Source organism: Chrysemys picta, chromosome 16, assembly GCF_011386835.1.
Source record: "Chrysemys picta bellii isolate R12L10 chromosome 16, ASM1138683v2, whole genome shotgun sequence".
Taxonomy (NCBI): Eukaryota; Metazoa; Chordata; order Testudines; family Emydidae; genus Chrysemys; species Chrysemys picta.
The window spans coordinates 12,646,337-12,670,643 of record NC_088806.1 but is presented as its reverse complement, the minus strand read 5'-3'; the positions used below and the strand labels follow the sequence as shown (position 1 = coordinate 12,670,643).

Here is a 24,307-nt window from a genome sequence, read left to right as displayed (position 1 = left end):
CTAACCATGGCCAAGAATTAGACTAGAGCTCAAGTAGAAATAATAGGCACCCAGTGGTTGATTTTTTACTCCAGAGATGGAAACTAGGGTAACCTTAGGCTCAGGTAAACTATTTATGTTTAGAACACTACCTCCTGGTTCAGTGGCAGTGATTATGGTTCAAACAATGCTGTGGTTAGATATGGGGGAGTTCTCCTTTACCATTTGGATCCAAAGTTTTATGAGTGAAAGAAAGAAACGGTTGATGCCTTCAGAGGACAGTTCTTCCGTATGGATCCCAGTCTGGCTGTCTTGTTGGAGAACAAGCAATTCCATGCAGTGCAAATGATGATAACCAATGAGGAAATAAATGTCAGACTCCCAAGCTCAGACTGCAGGACTGACGAATGTTGAGTCCTGATTCTATGAATCTGTCTCTCAGTTTTGCTCATGTGTCTCATGAATTTGCATTGCTTCTCCATCTCCTGCTACTTTGAAATATTAAAATTGTGAAAATAGAATACAAGTGCTTTTTTCCCATGATGAGAACACATTTGAGATGACTTCCACCACCACTTATGACCGAAGACCCAGAGATAAATGAGGTCCCAGAAATAGAAGGCACCTATGTTAGTACAGAACACAACTTTACAGAAGCTCACTTGGTGGAAAAGGGGATTAAGAGAAAACTAACACCTATGATAAAATTGTGTAGCCTTCAAATACGTTGTTACTAGTGAAAATGGAATTAAACATAAAGTTTATTGCAGAATAAGAGACTGATTATGTGATAACCTGAATTACTTTGAAACACTGAAAGTTTTCTGGGTTCAGAAAAGAATTAGATAAGTTTATGTAGTATAGGTTCATCAATGACTATTAGCCAAGATGGCTAAGCCTCTGACTGCCAGATGCTAGCAATGAATGACGTGGGATGGATCACTCACTAATTGACGTGTTCATTCCCCCTGAAGCATCAGGCATTGGCCACTGTCAGAAGACAGGATACTGGGTTAGATGAACCATTGGTCTAACCCAACATGGCCATTCTTATGTTTCTGTCCCCTGCCTCCCGCCGAGTAGTATATGAAAGGTGACTAATCCTGTAAAGTTTATTTGATGTAATTTACCTTCTTTGGATTAAGGAGTTCTAAAGCAAAGGTGTTGATGTATGGTAGTATGTAGGAGAAATAGTGCATAGTGGAATTTTTTAATAAGCTTTTAAGATAATGTTTCTCTTGAGGAAAAAATTACATAAGAGACAGGTATAACCTTTTACCCAGTTATACTGTAACAGCCGCTGTGTTCCCGGGTTCTCTTGTTTGCAAACCAAAGATGATGTCCCATCCGTCAGGAGGTGTCTTAATTTAAAATAGTGATGTGTACAAGATAGCAGCTTTTGTGTTTAAGTTTTGTTTTATTTTGTCTTTTCATGGGTGCCAAGGCCCTTTTCAGTTTGAGGAGGCCAGCTATTAGAGCACGTCCATTTAACCCTCAGACTAGGCTGTGGAAACCTCTTCAGAACTTTTGTTTTTCATTTTTGATATCTTTGGGGTCCTCACATCCATGCTGCATGTGGTTTGCTACAATGAATACTTTAAGAGAACTCCCAGGTCAGGGGTTCCCAAACTTGGTTCGCGGCGTGTTCAGGGTAAACCCGTGGCGGGCTGCGAGATGCTTTGTTTACCTGAGCGTCGGCAGGTCCAGCCGCTCGGAGCTCCCAGTGGCTGCGGTTCGCCGTTCCCGGCCAATGGGAGCTGCGGGAAGTGGTGCAGGCTGGGCCACCGCTTCCCGCAGCTGATGCCACGAAATGGCGTATGGTGCTATGGCACAGCTCCGATGCAGGGAGAGCAGGAGTTAGTTTCAAACACCAATTTGTGAGGCTCTAATCTGGGGCACCGTGCTCTGTGGGAGGGATCCTGGTAGCTCAGACTCATGTCCTCGTTTCCAGGTTGGGGGGGGGGCTAAGTGCACAAGATGGCTGTGAGTTATGTCAAATCCAGTTCTCTCAGAACAAAACCTCTGCCACCTTCCTAGCGCCCCATTCCCCGTAGCTCAGCCCCAGCCCTGGCTGCCGCTCTTCTCGAGAGGGTGTGAAAGGAGCTGAGGCAGCAGACGAGTCTTGCCTGGGGCTGCAGACGCGAGGCTTTGGGGGAGAGAGATTGTCTCAGAAATCAGTGTTGTAAACTATGCGGCCACCCCCTAAAACAGGGGCCTGTTCCAGCCCCGGGATCCTTCCCACACAGCATAAAAGCTTCTTTATTCTAGGTCCTTTAAACAGGCCACTCCCCCACCTACTTCAAGGGGATGGTATTTTCCGGACCCACAGGGAACTTAAATAAAATGTCCAAAATCACACAGTCCTTAGGAGAAAATCAAGGGGTGGGGGGAACCTAGCTGTTTCTACACAAGTGTTCAATGAGACCAGAAAGTGAGACTAGAGAAGTAAGACTGTGCAATTAACTAGCCGGTACTACACTAACCCTGCAATTAGTTAGATGCAGACACACCCAGCTCTGGGGTGGTAAAGTTACAGAGACTCTGCTGCTGATCATGAAATAGAAGCACATTGTCTTTAAACAGCTGCCCTTTCAGTGCCTCTGAACGTTACAAAAAACAATGATCTGAGTTAAAGGAAGGTTGCTATTTATTAGCGCCCCAATTTATATTGTGCACACAAAGAAAGGTTTGAACGTGTAACAGTTTGGTAAAGCTTGGTGTCGTCAGGTGTCACCAGTGTGGTGCTCTGCTCTTCTTCGATGTTGATATCAGTCGGCTGCGTGCGTGTGTTCCCTCTGTGTGCTGCCCTGGCTCTGCAGATTGCTGGCACAGCAGACCCCAAGAGAACCCCAAATGATCACAGACTCCGATAAGGTACGAAGGCACCTAGCCAGGTTTATTGTCAAACGAAACATGGTAATAGTTCCCCACAGACTCTACAGGACATACTACGAATATGTGCCCCTGACAATGGACTGGCTCAGGCAGTGACAGGACTTTCCACTGCCCCCTAGGCCAGACAAAGACATCCACTCAGGGATGCATTCTTATACACCGGTAGAAACAAGTTACACCTCACTCCTGACATATCGAGGTACAACCCCTCTGCGCATTAGGGAGCTGCCTCTCCCCTGGTACTGGTTGGTTTGAACAAACAAGTCTATCCATCATATTGTCCTTCTGACCCTGCCTTTAGGATGGGTCTGCCTGTTCCTTGTTATCTCTGTGGAATGTGTTCATACCAGGATGTTCTGGTGCCATCCTGGCCCATGTTCATCTTATTAGTGCTTATATGTGTATATGTGCTTTTAGCAGCCTTCTTCTTGCCAACTTCTGTGAGCAGGGCCTGCCTCTGGCTCACAGCTGAACTTTGCTTTATGTTAGCAAAGTCCTGACCATTACTTCAGTTCAGGCCTCATACCGGGCCTCTGATACCAAGGGTTTATGTTTCAGGGACTCATCTTACTACACTTGGCTATTTTATTTTTTCTAACAGGCTCCTGCTCACCTCCAGCAGAGTTTTCAGTCACAGGCTATGGCGACGTACTTTCCAAGTGTAACACAAACTAGCCCATTCCTCCCCGTATGCAATCTCTGACCAGAATGGTAGAAGGAGACAGAGTACTGGGAAATTATCACAATAGGAAGGAATTAAAAACTGGGATTAATCAAAGCTGAGATGCAGACACAGCCTATTGTGTAGCTGGTGAAGTGACAGCGACACACTCCGGCTAGTGCTGGTTCTGATTTAACAGCAGAAGCCGATCAGAGAGAACGAACTCATGTCAGGAGTTATGGGCAGCTGACCTGTCAGCGCATCACTCACCTGGGAGGTGTTTCACAAAGCACAGCCCTTCCCCTCAGGAAAAGACACACTCCCTGCTGTCACCACCTCCCTTTGCTCTCCGTGGGGCTGTTTGCCTGAGGGACATGGCTCTCTCTGGGAGGTCCATGGGGATTCTTAGAAGAGCCATTGGGGAGGGGGAGGCAGGAGTTATCCCCATGGAAATCTCTTCATTTCTTTCTCAGGGCCACCTGCTTAGCCCTGGCTTTGGGGTTGGCTTTAGCCTGGATCTCGCCTGACTTGGTTTTAGGTGGGTGTAGGAGGTCAGACTCACCCCTGCGGCGCCTCCTACTGGTCACTCAGGAATTAACTCACCAGTTGTCTGAGCGCCCTCTACAGGCCAGGTGTCCTGCCTGTCATTGGCCCCCCCTGTCCCTCCCAGACCCCGGTGCCCTTGGCTTGGGTACTGCCCCCTTGGCAGTACCCCACTCTCTCTGGGTCTCCCAACCCAGGGGAACCCCTACACCCTATCCCAATGTCACCTCAGTTGTGGCTACTGCCAGTCACCATCTAGTCCCCGCACCCTGGGGCAGACTGCAGTCTATCAGCCAATCAACACAGGCAACAAGGGGTTTGGACTGACTGCCTTTACCCACCCTCAGGTTGCCCCACTACAACCCCAATACCTATATGGGCCTAGAACCAGGCCCTGCAGCCTGGGGAGTTGCTGGCCTTGGCCTTGGCCTTGGCCCCTGCAGCCAGGCCTGTGTCTCTCTGTAGTCAGAGGGAGACTCCTCAGCTTCTGGCTGCCCAGGCCTTCTTATAAGGCCTAGTTGCTCTGTTTGGGGCGTGGCCTCAGCTGCAGCCACTTCCCCAGTCAGCCGGGGTTTTGCTCCTTTACCCAGCCCCAGCCCTCTGCAGGACTTTTCCAACCCCTCAGGGCAGGAGTGGGTGTCCACCCCGCTACAGAGCGTGCTCAGGGTCCTCTGTGGCTGCCCTCCTGGCTGGAGCTCTCCCTCCTTCTCCTTCTCCTCTCCACCTGCCTTGCTAGTTGGAGCTCTCCCTTACTCCCTGGGCTGCTGCTGCTGCTGCTGGCCAGAACTCCCTCCCTAGACTGCTGCTGCTGTTGCTGCTACCACTGCTGCTGAGTCAAGGGTGGGGGGGCCTTGCCGGCCAGCCCCCCCTCCCCACCATCTTTGGAAGGAGAAGCTAAGACCCCCACCTTCACCATCAGCACTATCACCTGTGGGGGTCCTTCCTGCCTAGCTGCCAGGGTTGCCGGAGCTGCTACTGCTGCTGCTGCTGCTGCCGCCGGTGCTGTGCGTGTCCTGGAGAGCTGCTAGAGCCTGGAGGTGGAGGAAGAGGACTGCGCGGTCCATCGGCTGCTGGGGGAGCGTTTGAGACTCTGGAGACCACTGTGGAGGGGGCTGTTTTGGACTGAGTAATTTTCGAACTGTGCTCTAGTGGTGGGGGTCTAGACTGTGTTTGTGGGGACACGGGGTGTGGCGTGGAGCCTGCCCCCTGGTCCATCTGTGTGTCCCCCCCCCAAACCCCCACCACCACCGTTGCCCCCTCCACCACCTACCACCAACCCCACAGCCCATTTTCCATCTGCCTCCGCTCCTGCCTCTGGGACTCTGCTGCTTTCCTGGCCTGCCACGCCCTACTGACAGCGTTTGGGTCTGCAGCGGCGGACAGGCGGCCCGCATATTGACTTTTCGCAAGCGCTCGTGGGCGCACCTACCCCCCCTTGGACTGACCCCTTCCCCTTTTGCAACAGGCCCCCCAGCTTTGCCCTTTGCTGCCTACCCCCTTTGCCCTCTGTAGCCTTTTGCCCTTCCCCAGCTTCAGTTTGTTTGCCTGCCCCGCCCCTTTCCCTCTGTAGTTTGGTTCCGTTGTCCCACCCCAGCCCTGCGGTTAGCCCTTTGGTTCCTCTGCCCCATTCCCAGCCTCGTTGCTCCCTTGTGCCCCCCTTGCCCTGATTGACCCCTCCCCTCGTGTGCCCATGCCCCCTCCCGTGCGCTTGTGCCCCCCATCACATTTTGGTTAATCACTGCACCCCCTTCTGTTATTGTGACCTTCCCTCCCTTAGTGTAACTAGAGGAGCCGGTGTCGGTGACTGTCCCCCCTCAGCCCTTGATACTCCCGCATCTCCCTGCGTTTCGGTGCCCTCCTCCCCTGCCTGCAGCCTAGCGAGGAGGAGTGGTTGACCTGCCTTTCCTTTAGCCGCCCCCTCCCCTTTTTTTCTCCAGTGTGTTTTCCCCTCCCTCCCTGCTCAATATGGAGGGGAACACGGTGGGCGAGCCCCCCCAAGTAGGCCCCGCCACCCCTCCCCCGCCTGTCCCCTTAGCCTCTACCTCAACCTCCGCTACCGAGCCACCTGCCACCACTGCGGCATTAGCAGCGGCGGGCGACGGGGTGACCTCCGCTGCTGCCACGTCCCTAGCTCCCTCCAATTATGGGGGAGCTGCCCCAGCCGGCAGGAAAGGCCAGGGCAAGAAAAAAGGAAAGAGCCCCGCTAAAAAGACTGGGCCCTCCATGGCAGGGGCTGCCTCCACTGCCGCGGCCCCACCACCGGCCGCGGCATCCCTTCCCGCTGCTCCCTCCACCAGCTCTGCGGGTGCCCCTCCCCCAGGCCCTAGGGCGTATGCCCAGGTGGCAGCGGCCACCGGTATGCCATCTCGCCCATCCACCGCCTCCGCTTCCAACTATAGTGGCCTGGGCCCCTTCCCCACCTTGACTAGGAGGCATGGCATCCGTTGCCTCCAGGTATCCGCCTCGCCGCACGTGGAGACCTACGTGCGGGCGTTGGCGAGGGTGGTGGGGCCCGCGGCCATCGTGGCGGCCTCCAAAATGTATGGCAAGGTTGTCTTTTTCCTTGCCTCGGAGGCCGCCGCCCAAGAGGCGGTGGAGAAAGGCCTGGCGGTGGGGGGCGTATTCGTCCCCCTGGAGCCGCTAGAGGACCTGGGTGTCCGTGTGGTCCTTACCTCTGTTCCTCCTTACCTTCCCAATGTCGCCCTGCTGCCCGCCCTTTCCACCCTGGGGAAACCTATTTCCATCGTTCGCCCTCTCTCGCTAGGATGCAAGGACCCCGCCCTCCGTCACGTCCTCTCGTTCCGCCGGCACGTGCAGCTCCAACTGCCGCCGGCGGCACGTGCTGGAGAGGCGCTTGAGGGGTCTTTCTTGGTCCCCTATCGGGGGACCCATTGCCGGGTGTACTATTCTACGGGGGAGGCCCGGTGCTACCTCTGCCGGGCGATAGGGCACGTGCGGAGGGACTGCCCCTTGGCCCGGCACGGAGGAGCGTCCGGGACCCCCGAGCCCCGGCAGAGTGCCAGCCCCACCATTGCTGGCGCTCCTAGTTGCCCGGTACCCGGAGCCGCCCCTCCTCCTTCTCGGACCACCACTGCTCCCGCTCGGGCTCAAGGGGTATCTCCCCCACCATGCCCAGATGAGCGAGAGAGCCCCGTCTCTGCTCTGTGCACTGTGGCGGGGCCTGTAGAGGAGGGTGCGGTGGGGGTATTGCCGGGCGCGAGAGAGGGCCCTCCCCAGGGGGATTCTCCCCCCCCTCCTACTGCCCCATTGTTACCTCCTCAGGTCCTCAAGCCGTCATCTCTGCCCCCCGACCCAATCCCTGTCACCCAGCCCGCAGACGATGCCATGGAGGGCTGGACCCTAGTACAGGGAAAGCGGGGCAAGCGGAAGGCTCGAGCTCCACTCCTGCCATCCGGTGCGGAGGCCCCCCGGAAAACCAGGAAGGGGGGCTCCGCTGCTGAGCCTTCCGCTTTGCCCGCGGGTGCTTTACATCTACCGTTGCCGGTTGGGGAAGCTGTGGCAGCACCGGAGGATGCCGCCATCCATTCTCCGCGGTCCTTCCTCGCGGAGGCCCACGTTGCGGCCCCTCCTACCCCCTTACCACCTATACCCTCTGCGATGCTCGAGGCAAGCGTCGCCTCGGGTGTTAGCAGGGATGATCCCGGGGTGGTGGGAGGTGAGCTGCCCTCTATCTATGAGGAGATCGAGGCCCTGGGTCTGACCCCGGTCACCCAGGGGGAGGACGACCCTTTGCCAGCGGGCCTTGATCTAGCCGCTCTCACCTCAACCCTCCCTTCTGCGTCTCCTGTTCCCCTGACCGCTGCTCCTGCCTTCGAGGAACCCCTGGACTCCTTGCCCTGCCCGGCTGCGGGTGCCGCATCGCTGACGGCCGCCGAGCCTCTTCAGGCGACGGCCGGTGCCTCGCGGCCGGGACTCGAGTTACCAGGGGTATCCCTTGTTGGTGTGGGGCAACCGAGTTCCTTCCCGAGTGGGGGCCCCACTGCAGATTGTTCACCATCTGCTGCCGTGGCTGTTCCATCTGCCGTAGAGCCTGAGCCCGGCATCCCTGGGGACCCCCTCCCTAACCATCAGACCCCTGGGCCCGACCGAGAGGAGCTACCTTCCAGCTGTCCAGCTCCTGGGGCCCAGGATCCCGCCTCTGTCCCTCTTCCTGACCCTACTCCTGCCCCCGGCCCTACCCCTACTCCTGACCCCAGCCCTGTCCCCTCCACCTCCCACGATGCCATTGCCGCCTCTGGGGATGTCTCTTTCTCTTTCCCAGAGGATGACCCCCAGGGAGCGGCTTTTGTGTTCCCCGGTCCCGACCCACTAGGGGCTGCTCTTCTCCCTCCGCCGCCGCCCCCCATTGAGCCGGGGTCTGAGGCGGACCGTGTGGCGCCGGTCCATCGGGCGCCACGTCGAGGGTCCGCCCCTTGCCTGCCCGTCTCAGTGGGCCACGGGGCCGAGCCAGGAGCCCCAACGGGGGATGATCTGCAGCCAGTGACCCCACCCCCCCATATGCTGCGAGAAGAGCTGCGGGAGTTTTTAGAAGATGTGCGTGGCTCCCGCAATAAGGTGCCGCTCGCTCTCCAGCGATGGGGGGATTTCCACCAGATCCTCCGGGCCGCGAGGGCCCTCATGGGGGAGGGTAAAAGGACCGGAAAGCAGGGTGCTGCGGCTTACCAGCGGGTCCGCAGCTTCCGTGACTCCTTGCTCACCTTCGGGGTGGGTCACGGTTTGCTGCGCGGCCCAATGGGGGCCGCGAGCGTCCCTGCCAGCGAGGATCCCCCCCAGCCCTCCTCATGCCACCTATCTCTTTTGCAACATTGAACACCCGGGGCTGTAGGGTGGGTCTCCGCAGGTGCCAGGTGCTCTCCTTCCTTCGGGAAGGGGGGTACTCTGTGGTTTTCCTGCAGGAGACCCACACGGATCCGGCCGCCGAAGACAGCTGGCGGCTGGAGTGGGGGGACAAGGTCTATTTAGCCATCTCACAGCTCGTACGGCTGGAGTGGCTACCCTGTTCTCTCCCGACCTACGGCCCGAGGTGCTGGGGGTTGCCGAGGTTGTGCCGGGCCGCCTGCTGCACCTCCGGGTCTGTATGGAGGGGCTTGTGGTTAATCTTGTCAACGTCTATGCCCCGACATCGGGCCCGGAGCGGCTGCCTTTCTATCAGCAGGCATCCGCCTTCCTCGGCTCCTTGGATCCTCGTGAGTGCCTGGTTCTGGGCGGGGACTTCAACGCTACCCTCGAGGAGCGGGACCGCTCGGGGACCGAGCAGTGCCCGGCCGCAGCGGACGTCCTCCGGGAGATTGTAGAACGTCATTCCCTGGTGGACGTCTGGCGCGACCACCACCCGGACGACGTCTCCACGTTCACCTACGTCCGGGTGGAAGTCCATCGGTCGTGCCACTCCCGGTTGGACCGCATTTACTTGTCACGTCTCCATCTCTCACGGGCCCACTCCTCCGATGTGCGGCCGGCCCCCTTTTCTGATCACCATTTAGTCACCGTGACGGCCTCTCTATGTGGGGAGAGGCCGGGGCCGGCCTATTGGCACTTTAACAATAGCTTGTTGGAGGATGTGGGCTTCGTGGCGTCCTTCCGGGAGTTCTGGCTGGTCTGGCGAGGGCAGCGGCGTGCCTTTCCCTCGGCGCGGCGATGGTGGGACCTAGGAAAGGTGCGCGCCCGGCTCTTCTGCCGTGATTACACCCGGGGCGCCAGCCGACGGAGGGATGTGGCGATAGAGCAGTTGGAACGGGAGGTCTTGGAGCTAGAGAGGCGTCTGGCCGCCAGCCCTGAGGATCCATCCCTTTGCGGAGCGTGCCGGGAGAAGCGGGAGGAGCTCCGGGCCCTCGACGATCATCGGGCCCGGGGTGCTTTTGTTCGATCCCGCATCCGCCTCCTTCGGGAGATGGATCGCGGCTCCCGCTTCTTCTACGCCCTGGAGAAAAGGAGGGGGGCCAAGAAGCACGTCACCTGCCTTCTAGCGGAGGACGGCACCCCCCTTACGGATCCGGTGGAGATGCGCCAGAGGGCCAAGGCCTTCTACGCACACCTTTTCTCCCCGGATCCGACTGACCCTACCGCTTGCAGAGTGCTCTGGGACGGACTCCCAACGGTCAGCGCGGGCGACCGGGACCGGCTGGAGTCGCCTCTCTCTCTGGCCGAGTTCTCGGAAGCCCTCCGCCGCATGCCCACCAATAAATCTCCGGGCATGGACGGGCTGACCGTGGAGTTCTACCGCGTGTTCTGGGACGTCCTCGGCCCGGACCTAGTCACCGTCTGGGCCGAGGCCTTGCGAAGCGGGGTCCTCCCTCTTTCGTGCAGGCGAGCCGTGCTCACCTTATTGCCGAAGAAGGGGGACCTCCGCGACTTACGGAATTGGCGTCCCGTCTCGCTCCTCAGCACGGACTACAAAATCGTAGCCAAGGCCATCTCGCTGCGGCTGGGGTCCGTGCTGGAGGACGTGATCCACCCAGACCAGACCTACACCGTCCCGGGCCGTAGCATTTTTGATAACCTCTATCTGGTCCGGGATCTTCTGGAACTTGGGTGTAGGGATGGTCTGTCGTTCGCCCTCCTGTCCCTGGATCAGGAGAAGGCGTTCGACAGGGTGGACCACGGGTATCTCCTGGGCACTCTGCAGGCGTTAGGCTTCGGACCCCAGTTTGTGGGTTTTCTCCAGGTGCTGTACGCCTCCGCAGAGTGTCTGGTCAAGCTCAACTGGACCCTGACCGAGCCGATCAGCTTCGGGCGGGGAGTGCGGCAGGGGTGCCCCCTCTCGGGCCAGCTGTACGCTCTGGCGATCGAGCCCTTCCTCTGTCTCCTCCGCAAGAGGTTGACGGGGTTGGTGCTTCGGGAACCGGAGCTGCGGCTGGTCCTGTCGGCGTATGCCGACGATGTGCTCCTCGTGGTCCAGGACCCGGGCGACTTGGTGCGGGTGGAGGCTTGCCAGACCGTGTACTCGGCGGCCTCCTCCGCCCGGGTCAACTGGGTCAAGAGCTCTGGCCTGGTGGTAGGGGCCGGGTGGCAGGCGAGCTCCCTCCCACCCGCGCTTCAGGCCATCCGGTGGAGCGCAGGTCCGCTGCTCTATCTCGGCGTTTACCTTTCTGCCACGCATCCGTCTCCGCCGGAGAACTGGCAAGGTTTACAGGGCAGGGTGACGGAGCGGCTCCGGAAATGGACAGGACTACTCCGGTGCCTCTCCCTTCGTGGGAGGGCACTGGTACTCAATCAACTAGTCCTGTCCATGCTCTGGCACCGTCTCAACACCCTGGTCCCGGCCCCGGGCTTCCTGGCCGACCTCCGGAGGGTGATTCTGGAGTTCTTTTGGCCAGGACTGCACTGGGTCTCTGCAGGGGTCCTCCATCTGCCCCTGGAGGAGGGAGGGCAGGGCCTGAAGTGCCTCCACACTCAGGTCCATGTCTTCCGCCTCCAGGCCCTGCAGAGGCTCCTTTATGGTGCAGGTAATCCAGCGTGGAGCGTATTGGCGCACGCCTTCCTGCGCCGCTTCCGAGGGCTCCGATACGACCGGCAGCTCTTTTATCTCGATCCGAGAGGGCTTCCGCGAGACCTCTCCGGGCTGCCGGTCTTCTACCAGGACCTCCTCCGGACCTGGAAACTGTTCTCAGCGACCAGGTCCGTGGCGGCCACCGAGGGGGCAGATCTCCTCGCGGAGCCCCTGCTACACAATCCCCAGCTCCGTGTGCAGGTGGCGGAGTCCCCCGCGGTGCGCCAGAGGTTGGTCCTGGCAGAAGTTACTAGAGTCGGAGACCTCCTGGACTACGACCGGGGAGACTGGCTGGATCCCCTGACGCTCGCTCGGCGCATGGGGCTCTCCAGGCCTTGTACTCCCCAGCGCGTACTTCAGGAGGTGAGGGCCGCTTTGCCGCCCGCTGCTCGGGTTTGCCTCGACCGGATCCTGCATGAGGGCACGCCCCGCCCACCCTCCACCCCTGGCCCTCCGGACCTTTTCATCGGGCCCCTGCCCCGTGGACCCAACCGGCCCCTCCGCCCCTTCTCCGTGAGCCGGCTGCACGACTTGCAGCCGGTTCGTTTCCTGACCGCGCCAAGGAAACATCTATACACGCTCGTGCTGCACACTCTTCACTTCCTCACCCTCGTGTCCCGCCCCGATACAAAGTGGCGGGACCTCCTGCCACCTGTCGAGGGTGAGAAGCCCCGGTGGGCCAGCCTCTATTCCACTCTGGTCCCGAGGCCCGCCGGGGATATCAGCTGGCGGCTCCTTCATGGGGCCGTGAGCACGGGCGTGTACTTGGCGCGGTTTACCCTAGTCCCGGACACCTGTCCTTTCTGCGGCGTGAGGGAGACCCTGGCTCACGTTTACTTAGAGTGTGCCAGGTTGCAGCCCCTACACCGGCTCCTCATCGATATTATGTTACGTTTTTGGTTACACTTTTCCCCTCACCTTCTCATTTATGCACTCCCTATCCGTGGCCCCACAAAGTCGCGGGACCTCCTGGTCAACTTCCTCTTGGCACTGGCTAAACAGGCCATCTATAAAACCAGGGAGAGGAGGTTGGCCGATGGAGGTGCCTGTGACTGCGGGGCCTGTTTCCGATCCTCTGTCCGTTCACGTATCCGGGCAGAGTTCCTCTGGGCGGCATCCACTGGCTCCCTTGAAGCCTTTGAGGAGCAGTGGGCGCTGTCCGGGGTTCTCTGCTCGGTGTCCCCGTCTGGTTCTCTTCTTTTGACCCTTTGACCACACTCCTGTCCCTGTTTTTACATTAGTTGTCCCCCGTAATTATTTGAGTTCCAGGCCCTGTGGATCCTCCCCTTAGGCTGGGGGGGGATCCTTTAGCAGTGGGCGGGCTTACGCCCGCCCACTTCCCGGAACCCAATAGGTACAGTGGGATGTTGACCACCTTCTGGGCTTGGCAGCTTAGACCTTTTGGGGGCTTTTCTCTGCCATTTTGGTCCCTACTGCAGCCACCACTTTCTTAGGGCTATTCCTGGCCCTGGGCATGGTGGCCTTTCTGGGGATCCTGGCAGCTCTGACCAGCTTAGGGTGACCAGATGACAGGAAGAAAATATCGGGACACAAGGGGGGGGGGGTCACTGGCGGAGCAAAAAAAACCAAAAAACCGAGTGCTGCCGGTGTAAGGACACAAACAGCTCCCTCTCCCAATTCCCTACTGTGACCCAGTGCTGCTGGCAGTCGGGGGCGGGAGCTGAGAACAGCCCAGGGCTGCGGGCAGTCAAAGGAGATTATGCACCCTTCCTTAGGTATGCATACCTTCAGCCTCTGGTTTTTAGGAGGGGGGGGGGGGAAGAGAAACCAACAGAGAACAGCTGAGTGCTGCCGGCAGTCAGAGGAGAAGAAAAAAAAAAGCCGAGAACAGCTGAGTGCTGCCGGTGTAGCCCCACAAAATGCTCTGCTCCCGTTTTGCTATTTTGGGTGTACTGAGCATGCTCAGTCCAACTGAGCATGCTCAGTAACCTTCGTTGTAGCCACTGCCCTCTCTCTGCCCTCTCTCTGCCCTTACTTCTGCTAACGATTGCTCCCGTTTTGCTATTTTGGGTGTACTGAGCATGCTCAGTCCAACTGAGCATGCTCAGTAACCTTCGTTGTAGCCACTGCCCTCTCTCTGCCCTCTCTCTGCCCTTACTTCTGCTAACGATTTGCTCCCTCCTCTTTGGGGGGGTTTAAAAGTATTAAGGGGGCAAATCGCAGCGGGGGGGCTGTCAGGGTCTGAGCAGGGGGCAGAATTGTACTGGCCTGGGGGGTTCAAGCTACTGTAGCTAGCGGCAGAAGAGGGGCTGAAGGGCAAAAATCGGTGGTGGGGGGTGAGAGCCGGGGTTAAGCCGGGGGGGGGGACACTGCCAGACCCCGTGCGGGTACAAAACCCCCGTTTAGGGAGGGGGAGGGGGGGAACAGTGACCCCGTGGGATGAGCCACACACTGTGCTCGCTAATCTAGGGGTGTGGGGGGGGCAGAGGCTGTTTTTGTTGTTCTCACAGGGACGCTGCATGTCAGCCTCGGAGCAGGGGGCGGGTTCCTGGGGCTGGGGTCTTAAAGGCACAGGCCTCCAATTCCTAGCCTGTCAAAGATTAATCAACGCAGCTCCTCTCTATCCTATACAAGTGTTGCAGGGCCAGGGCCGCCCAGACGGGGGGGGCCAAGTGGGGCAATTTTCTGCAGGGGCCCCCACGAATATGTCGGAGGCTGCCCCCGCCTCCGTCTTCCCCCGGTGTCTCAGCGTGCCGCGTCCGGGAGCGGCCCTGGCGCACTGCAGCGCGGTGGCTCCAACGCGGTCCGGGGCCGCTCCTGGTCGCAGCACACTGAGGCTCCAGGAGAGGGGGTAAGCGCCATGGTAAGGTGTGGGCCCCCCCCCCGACCCCATCCTAACCATCACCATCACCCAGCAACAGCCCATTATGTAACTGCAAATGTCTACATCCTATTAAAGCATTTAATGTTTTCAAATGTTGGATTTAGTGTATTTTCAAATTATTACAAATTAATTTTTGAATGTATTTCACTGGTTATTTTTTACATTTCCAAATACATGTTACTAGAGTATTGCAACTTTTTTTTAATGGAAGTGGCCCCAAAAATTGCTTTGTATATGATGCAAATTGGAAGAGTAAAGTAAAAAAAATCCCTTTTCACGGATTCACACAAAAAAAAGTGAAACAGCATGCCTCAATCATGCAATAGATCAATTTGGCACATTAGCCAGGAGGAAGCAGACTGTGAGTGTTTTCCACCACAACCCCATCCCTCCCGTTTTGCAACCTCCCCCCCCCCCCCCCCCCCCGCCCGAGGAAGCAGACCGGGAGTGTTTACCAAACTGCTACGCTGCGTGGCAGAAACCGCTCCCAGTAGCAAAAGGGGAGGGGAGCACTTTGTGGGGCTACACCTGTAGCCCGGCAGAGAAAAAAAAAAAAAAAAAGCGGAGTGCAGCGTCCCGACCGAAGATCAATCGGGACGCGGGACAAATGCCTAAATATCGGGACGGTCCCGATTTTATCGGGACGTCTGGTCACCCTAGACCAGCTTCTTGGTGGCTATTTTCCTGCTCAGAGCCACTGGCTTCTTCTCATGCCTTGTCCTGGGGTCCCAGATGCTGCTGGCTGAGTGTGAAGGAGCCAAGGTTCTGGTGACTTTAGCCTGCACCAAGGTGCCTTTGCTCGTCAGAATCCTCAGCCCCAGCTGGATGTGGGTCTTGTTCTTCTGCACAGCACAGCCCATGGTGACCAAGGACCTGCCAAATGTGCATCATATTATACCTTTGTTTAATCCATGAAAACATAAACTAGAGACTTAGTGAGACATTCCCCAGGGTACAACCTGGACCAATGAACTGCTGTGTTCCCCTAACGCTCCAGGCCACTGCTTTGCTGGTGAACAACAAACCCCTCCAGGCACAGCCACAAGCATGCAAAGTCACTCCCAGCTGAGTTACGTGAATGTTTTCCCAGCTGCTCATGACTTATAGAAATCACAATGCCTCCAAATTCTTAGTTTCCAGCCTTGCACCCCGGAAATGTGCGTCTTGCTCTGGCCAGCAGACTACTGACCAAAGCAAGCTCATTAATAGTCCGTCATTTTATCCAAGGAAATGATCCTGCCCCCACCTCTGTTAATCTGAGTCGCGATTCTCCACACACTTCAACCAAAGCACACTGCTTTTGATAGAACTATAAAAACAAGTTTATTAACTGGGGAAAGCTATAATCACTTCAAATCAAAGTGATAAAGGCCTAAAAGTCACAGCTGGTTACAAAAGAAATAAAACGATAAAATCGGAGTCTGAGTCCTAAACTTTACCGAGATAAATAAGATTTGAAAGCAAAAAGGGTCTCGCACCCAAAAACTTTCAGCAGTTCATGCTAACTGAAAAGCCGTCCGGCTAGGACCGCTCTCCCCCCCGCCCCCAAATCAGTTCAATGATGCTCCTATTGTCTTCCAAGCGATCTTGTTGTCATGAGTTGAGATGGGGGAGGAGAGGTAACTGTCTCTTATTTTATATCTTCCCCCTCTCTTTGAGGATTCCCCCCTCACTGCTGTGTAGACAAAACAGTCCCCTGGGTGGGTACAGGCGATTTGAAGAGTCTTTCAGGTGAATTGTAAATGTCTTGTTCACACCTTCTGGGCACATGACGTTTGAGACATCTTCGGGGATGACATGCAAATCCGTTGCTTACAGTTCCCCTGATGGTGACTGGCCACTTCAGTAGCTAATAGTTTTCCAACCCCTGTGGTCAGTCCTTTGTTGACACTGTGGAGTAAGAATTACAACATACTTCAGTAACAAACATATTGTAAAATCTCATAGCACCACCGACAACGTTGGTGCACACATTTTAACAGGAAAATGATCTTCAGTAGATTATGAGTTTTCAAATGATACCTCACAAGGCATACTTTGTACAAAACCTATCCTAACCGTAGAACAGTGGTGAATATGGGGGTTCAGGGTGTTACTTGGGGTACAGTGCATCACACTTGGAGGATTGGATCTGATTTCAGCTGATGGACAGGTTTGCTAGTTTTGTGGACATTATACAAGCCGTGCCTGCCCCCCCTTCAGTGGAACTGCTGAGCATACTGGAGATGGATATGAAAATATATTTATATTAAAAATAAAGAACAGCTCCTAAGGGAGCACCTGGATTTGAACCAGGGACCTCTTGATCTGCAGTCAAATGCTCTAGCACTGAGCTATACTCCCACTAAGAATAGAGTATTGGAGCCAGTCATTTTGAGGATTAGAAAGGACACACCCTAGTTCAAAGAGCTCCTATTATGTTCCCAGCCAAGGGTGGTTTAATAATGGGGTTGTATTAAATATTAGACATGCATAGAAACACCACACCTTGCGCAAACCCCTCCTCTGCTCGGTCTCACCAGAGCACAACTACTACTTACCTGGGACCACACCCTGCTCCCCAGCTCTGTGCCACTTCACCTCGCCAGCATTGCTCCAAACCCTTAAAAGCACAGGGCACATGTAAATAGAATCCATTAATCCCCATTGCATTCATTAAAGAACTGCCAGATAATCCCATTCTGACCAGAAACACGGAGCTCCCGGACTCTGATTTAGAAACACAAAGCTCCCGGGAGTGTCAGCCACACCCCTGTACCCGGCAGCAGAGTAAGGCCCTGGCAGTGAGCAGGGCCCATAATGCACAGGTCCCTTTTTATATTTTGCACAATTGTGATTAAGTGGGAGAATTCTTGTCTCCCATCCAGCAGGCCTGAGCTTAATTCACAGCCAATGCCGAGCTGAGTTTTCTGAGCAAAGGCTGAAGGAACTGGGTATGTTTAGTTTGCAAAAGAGGAGATTCAGGGAGGATATGATAGCAGTCTTCAAATACTTGGAAGGTGGCTATAACAAAGATGGAGAAAAGTTATTCTCTCTTGCCACCGAGGGCAGGACAAGCAGCAGTGGCTTCAAACGACAGCACAGCAGATTTAGATTAAATGTCAGGAAAGACTTCCTAAGTGTAAGAGCAGTAGGACAATGGAACTGACTCTCTAGTTTGTGAAAGCTCCTTCACTGGCGTGTTTCAAAAGGAGGCTGGAGCCATCTGTCTTGGATGGTTTAGCCACAACAAATCCTGCAGCTTGGCTGGGGGTTAGACTAGATGACCCTTGCAGTCCCTGGTAACCCTATGGGTTCTATGCTTAGATGTAGAAATTGCAGGATGCAAACTTGAAATAAGGGCCAGTTTTCCCCGTAACATGTAAAGTCTTTACATTCAGACACAATGATTTTCTGAATGATCTGTCCTAGTTCAACCTTCAGATGTTGGGGTGGATGTTGGACTCACTGGGTCAAATTCTCTGGACTCTGTTATGCATCTGGTCAGACCAGTTGTCCATAGAGATCTTGTCTGCATCTAAAATCAAAATACGGTCTTAAATTAATCCTCAGACACTGGTTTTCCCCTATCCTGATCCCCAGCAAGGGCAATCCAAGGAAGGGGGCTGTTTAACAAGGATAGAAGAAGGATAGCCTTCGCCCCATGGAGGAATCAGATTCCACATTGGTTAGGTGCCATGCTGCCCTCCTTTCTCCTGGCTTTTAAGATGGTTGAGCAGCATGTGGTAGTGTATCTAAATTAGAGACTTCCTGTGGAGAAGTGGGTTTGAATTCTGTTTCTGACAAGTAGTGGCTGAGGTTTTTTTGAATTTGTCCCCCTCCCCGCAAAAATATTCCCTATTAATTTTAACATAGTCAAGTCTTGAATGAAGTGTGACATTCTTCTCCTCATTCCCAGAGTTTTTTCACCCTAAAGGTTCCTGTCCTCACAGCTCACTGAGAGGGACTGATTTGGGGAAGGGGTTTTCACTTTGAAGTTTCCATAACAAGACATTTCCACGTCAGGCCCAGGAGCGCAGAATCTCAGCTCTGTGTGAATGAAGAGAGAAAATAGGAACCGTTCACCCACACACTGCCCACCCCACGCTCTGCTCCATGCAGTGTGAAACGATCCCGCAGAGCAGATTGAGTGTGGGGCGGGTTCAGTCTGACATGCAGGTAATTTAGTTGACTCTAATTGGGCTCCTCAGACTGTGGTGACTCTGCAGGTGGAGAAGCTGCTGTAGAGCAGTGTTGAGTGGGTGCAGGAAGGACAGCAGCTCCACTATTCAAATTCTGCACTTTACAATTTTCCCAAACTGGGAATAACCAAAACCAACGTATCTAGTGGGAAGGTGGATGCAGAGCAGTAAAACTGGCGATGCCCAGATCTCCTATGGGGGTGACGTGGAAATTAATAATGTTGTGAGGATCATTTGGAAAATTAGCCGTTCCTGACAAGGTTTATCTCTGTTCTAATTTCAAGTTTATAGTATTATTTAGAGGAATCAGTAATTATTTTTTCTATCTTAATTAAACCCTAAACTTTATGTAATCAAACCATGACAATTAAGGCCCCCCGTTTTTTCTCTCTCATAGCAAGAATGAACTAGTTTTATGCCATCCCTGACATTCCATGGAATAACAGCTGTAGCATGAGGAAAAAGACGAGCCAATATCTCACTGTTGGGGATGCAGGTGGCCATGTCCCCTCTGTCTGACCATTGCCCTTGCAGGAGAGAAGGTTTCAATGCAATTCAATACCCTGGCTCAGACAAGAGACACAGGGAGGTTTTGCTGTTCATGGATCTGTGCAAAGGAAATTATTTCTGTGTGAAATTGAGGCAGGACATGAAACATCCACATGGTGGTGCAATGCCCTAAGGAATTAAGGAAATCATCTGCAAACATTTGGAAGGTGGTAAGGTGATAGGGAATAGCCAGCATGGATTTGTAAAGAACAAATCGTGTGAAACCAATCTGATAGCTTTCTTTGATAGGATAACGAGCCTTGTGGATAAGGGAGAAGCTGTGGATGTGGTATGCCTAGACTTTAGTAAGGCATTTGGTACGGTCTCGCATGATATTCTTATCGATAAACTAGGCAAATACAATTTAGATGGGGCTACTATAAGGTGGGTGCATAACTGGCTGGATAACCATACTCAGAGAGTTGTTATTAATGGTTCCCAATCCTACTGGAAAGGCAAAACAAGTGGGGTTCCTCAGGGGTCTGTTTTGGGACTGGCTCTGTTCAATATCTTCATTAATGACTTAGATATTGGCATAGAAAGTACGCTTATTAAGTTTGCAGATGATACCAAACTGGGAGGGATTGCAACTGCTTTGGAGGACAGGGTCATAATTCAAAATGATCTGGACAAATTGGAGAAATGATCTGAGGTAAACAGGATGAAGTTTAACAAAGACAAATGCAAAGTGCTCCACTTAGGAAGGAACAATCGGTTTCACACATACAGAATGGGAAGAGACTGTCTAGGAAGAAAGGTATCTAGGGGTTATAGTTGACCACAAACTAAATATGAGTCAACAGTGTGAGTATGTATTCTGGGATGTATTAACTGGTGTGTTGTGAGCAAGACACGAGAAGTCATTCTTCCGCTCTACTCTGCACTGGTTAGGCCTCAACTGGAGTGTTGTGTCCAGTTCTGGGCACCGCATTTCAAGAAAGATGTGGAGAAATTGGAGACGGTCCAGAGAAGAGCAACAAGAATGATTAAAGGTCTTGAGAACATGACCTATGAAGGAAGGCTGAAAGAATTGGGTTTATTTAGTTTGGAAAAGAGAAGACTGAGAGGGGACATGATAGCAGATTTCAGGTATCTAAAAGGGTTTCATAAGGAGGAGGAAGAAAACTTGTTCACCTTAGCCTCTAAAGGTAGAACAAGAAGCAGTGGGCTTAAACTGCAGCAAGGGAGGTTTAGGTTGGACATTAGGAAAAAGTTCCTAACTGCAGGGTGGTTAAACACTGGAATAAACTGCCTAGGGAGGTTGTGGAATCTCCATCTCTGGAGATATTTAAGAGTAGGTTAGATAACTATCTATCAGGGATGGTCTAGACAGTATTTGGTCCTGCCATGAGGGCAGGTGACTGGACTCGATGACCTCTCGAGGTCCCTTCCAGTCCTAGAATCTATGAATGTGGGTGAAGGAAACAGGCTGAGAACTGAATTAACTGCACTCACTGGCCATCCTCCACCCCGGGGTGGTGTCCCTCTTCAGGTCACTAGGCCTTGCTGCCCAGCAAACCAGAGTAGCCTTATTGACTCTGGCTGCCAAACCTCGCTGCCCTGCAGAGAAGGTTTACCCCGTTGACTTGGGCCACAGGGCCCTAGTGCTCTGTGGATCAGGGTAATTATATTGACTCTGACCACTAGGCCTTACAGCCCTGCAGATCAGGGCAGCCCTATTGACTTTAGCCCTTAGCTCTCACTGCCTAGAGTGAGAGGGCTGCTCGAAGGATCGGGTGCACTCACCCCACACTGGATGGGGTCATCCCCCACCCCATCACAGGGAGCCAAATGTTAGTGTAGACACATGCACAAAGGTTGCCTTGTATTGACATAACACGGCAGTGTAGATCAGGGGAGAATGTGTGTGTGGGGGGGAGAACCTTCAGCTAAAGGGGGTAAAGCGTCTTCCCAAGACTGCCATTTCTGCTCCTTATGCAGAGTCCCCGGGGCAGGAAACACCTCAGGAAAGATTCCTTTTCAAGGGATCAATAATAAAATTGGTGAAAGTTCAAAATCAACATGGCCTGACATCAGAATGCCAATGCCCTAACCCGGAGCGAACAATAATGGTCTGGCATCTTGAATCCAATGCCCAGGGCTAGGCTGCAGCTGCTTTGCAACAGCATTTCACGAGGCGAAGAAGATCGGGTAATTGGATGATTATTTAGTAGCTTAGGGTTCCAGTTCCATTTCCTATTCAGGTCACACAAAAGTGTCTGATTTCCCAGCTCATTCAAACGTTCCGACCTGCAGCTGGCGCTCCCCTCCGCCCCTTGTTACCAACCAGGGCTGGAATGTTTCACATGGACACTGTCGGTAGGAGACATGGGTATAGGTGCCGACTCCACCGGCAGTCAATCTCAGCTCCCCCCACCCCCGTCCCCGTCCTCGTCCCCATCCCGTTCCCCCCCCCAGCACTCCAGGACCCACCGGACCCTACTGGATGTGTCCTTCCAGTTTGACAGTGAACCATCGCTAGTTGCTCTCTGACTGCAGCCTTTCAAGCGGTTGTGCACCCTCCCTATTGTCATTTCATCAGACCACATTTTCCAACTTTGCTTATGAGACCATCATGTGGGACTGTGAAAATCCTTTACTAAACTCAAGATACCGCATGTCTACTGCTTCCCCTCTGCCCACTAGGCTGGTAACCTTTTCAAGGGAGGAAATTAGGTTGGTTTGGCATGATTTCTTCTTGACAAATCTTTGCTAGTTTTAATTTATAACCCTACAAGTCTCAATTGATAGTTTAACAATTTCTTCCATTCTCTTTTCCAGGATGAATGATTGGCTTGGCTGGTCTTTAATTCCCAAGGTCACTCTTTAAAAAAGGGAACAATGTTTCCTCTTCTCCAATCCTTTGGGACCTTACCTGTGCTCTACCAGGAGTTCTCGAAGATAACCACTAATGGGTCCAAGTTTGCTTCAGCTGGTTCCTTATGTACCTAAAGCAGAGCTGGGGTTTCTGCTTTCACCCCTGCTGTGGCATGCAGGGAACTCAGGGGCAATTCAAGAAGAGCATTTGGAACTGAATTGGGGAAACCGACCTTTCATAACAGGCAGCTCAAGTTTAGATGAACTGTTTTTTTTGTTTTATTTTGTTTTTTACAATTGATTATAACACTAAATAACCCCTCAATCCTCGTGTCACAATCCATGAAATTGCTTCAGCCTTGTAGTTTGCCCAGGGTGAAACTAAACATCGCTTCAAATACAAGTGAGTGGAGATCAATCGCTTTTCAAGAATTACTGAGCATAGAAGACGCGTGTTGTGTTTCATTCCTTATGTCCTGGCACCATTGTGTGGCCATCTCCTTTTCCCACCTTTCTGTAAAAAGTTTTGGTAGTTGGTCCAGTAACTTGATTTCCCCAGGAAAGACGCAGGAAAAGGGGCTGCCTGCATGTATCAAACACCTATAGAATGAGGCATCCGTCCTTGTCAAAAAAATCATCTCCCTCCTTCAGTTCAGTGGCAGCCACAACATGAAACCCCTCTGTACCGAGCAGGAAGGAACACAAACATTTTCTTTTAAAAGGAGCAGCCTCCTTCCTTTTTAAGTCAGATGAATTTTTCTTCATTTGCCATCTCTTAGGGGAGGAGTGGAGCTGGGTCCAACTCCTGCCGGGATAGAGAGCCCCTCTCCCTATTGTTCAGTCAGTCTGGGACCCTGCCTCTGCCCAGACCTAACGTGCTGCCACCACTCAAACCCACACTGCTCATTAGCTCTGTGGCTGTGTCACTGCTTTGCTTGCACAGTTCACACCTCTGTGACACACTCTTTACAGTGCATTGGTGGTATAGTGGTGAGCATAGCTGCCTTCCAAGCAGTTGACCCGGGTTCGATTCCCGGCCAATGCAATGTTGTGTTTTGTCCCCCTTGCTTGAAATTGGTCTCATTTCAGTCAGCCTGTGTTATCATCACATTGTTTTACAAGAAACTGCTCCCTGTAGGAATTTGCTACTGATAGCAGTTACTCCTATTCAAGGGACAACCAGTGGGGCCATTGAACGATCAAGGTGCTAAAGGAGCACTCAAGGACGATAGGTTTTGGAACAAATCAATCAATTAAACAGCAATAAGTCACCAGGGCCAGATGGTCTCACCCAAGAGTTCTGAGGGCACTCAGATGCGAAATTGCAGAACTACTAACTGTAGTCTGTAACCTATCATTTAAATCAGCTTCTGTACCAGACGACTGGAGGATAACTAATGCGACGTCAATTTTTAAACAGGTCTCCAGAGGTGATCCCGGCAATGACAGATCTGTAAGTCTGAACTCAGGCCTCACCAATCTACTAGAATTGTTTGAGAGGGTCGACAGGCCTGTGAACAAGGGGGATCCAGTGGATCGAGTGGAGTTAGGTTTCCAGAAGCCCTTTGACAAGGTCCCTCAGCAAAGGCTCTTACGCAAACGAAGCTGCGCTGGGGTTGCCTCCCTGAGCATCTGGGGTAATAGCCGCCCCCGGCCTGTGTCCCCCCCCAGGGCGCAGCACCCAGGGCAGGGGGAGGGTCTGGGGCTCCCCAGAGTGGCCCAGACTCCCCAGGCAGCTCCAGCTTCTGCCCAGGGGGCGGGGCCTTGGGGAAAGGGGAGGGACATGGGGCGGAGCCCCATAGAAAGGGGAGGAGCAAGGGGCGGGGCGTTGGGGAAAGGGGCGGAGCCGGGGCAGGGCATCAGGGGAAAGGGGATGGGGCTTTGGGGAAAGGGGTGGAGCCTGGCGGAGCCTCGGGGAAAGGGGGTAAATAAATAAAGATATTCTATCTCCTTAGAACTGGAAGGGACCTTGAAAGGTCATCAAGTCCTGCCCCTGCCTTCACTAGCAGGACCAAGTACTGATTTTGCCCCAAATCCCTAAGTGGCCCCCTCAAGGATTGAACTCACAACCCTGGGTTTAGGGGGGGGGGGCTAACACTCAAACCACTGAGGGGGTGGGGGCCTCGGGAAAAGGGGCGGAGCAGGCGCGGAGCACGAGCGGGATCCCATGACGGGGAGAGGGGCGGTTGCTCCCGGGGTTCGCGGGCTCAGCAGCGTTGCTAGGGAGACGGTCAGAACCGGACCCTCCCTGGCCGCCCCGCGCCAGTAGTCGCTAAGGGCTGCGCATGCGCGGCGCCCGCCCAGAGCCGGCGGGAGACTCCATTTCC

At 54.1% G+C, this 24,307-nt stretch overlaps 2 protein-coding genes and 2 non-coding genes across 20 annotated transcripts in view; 2 read left to right on the top strand and 2 right to left on the bottom strand.

Moving 5' to 3' along the window:
* The window catches only part of LOC135976036 (nascent polypeptide-associated complex subunit alpha, muscle-specific form-like), a 1,165,876-nt gene extending 1,147,217 nt beyond the window's left edge, over positions 1-18,659 (top strand). Inside the window, exons 3-4 of the mRNA XM_065570387.1 lie at positions 4,168-8,122; positions 18,624-18,659. Of these exons, the coding sequence (XP_065426459.1) occupies positions 6,044-8,122; positions 18,624-18,659 (2,115 nt within the window). The 5' untranslated portion in view covers positions 4,168-6,043. The remainder of the gene's footprint in view (positions 1-4,167; positions 8,123-18,623) is intronic.
* LOC103306853 (zinc finger protein 436-like) overlaps positions 1-24,307 on the bottom strand; it is a 495,746-nt gene that overhangs the window by 49,432 nt on the left and 422,007 nt on the right. The window lies entirely within an intron of this gene.
* TRNAC-GCA (transfer RNA cysteine (anticodon GCA)) lies at positions 16,705-16,776 on the bottom strand. Its single transcript has one exon. It is a non-coding gene; the product is annotated as a tRNA-Cys (tRNA).
* TRNAG-UCC (transfer RNA glycine (anticodon UCC)) lies at positions 22,954-23,025 on the top strand. The gene has a single exon. It is a non-coding gene; the product is annotated as a tRNA-Gly (tRNA).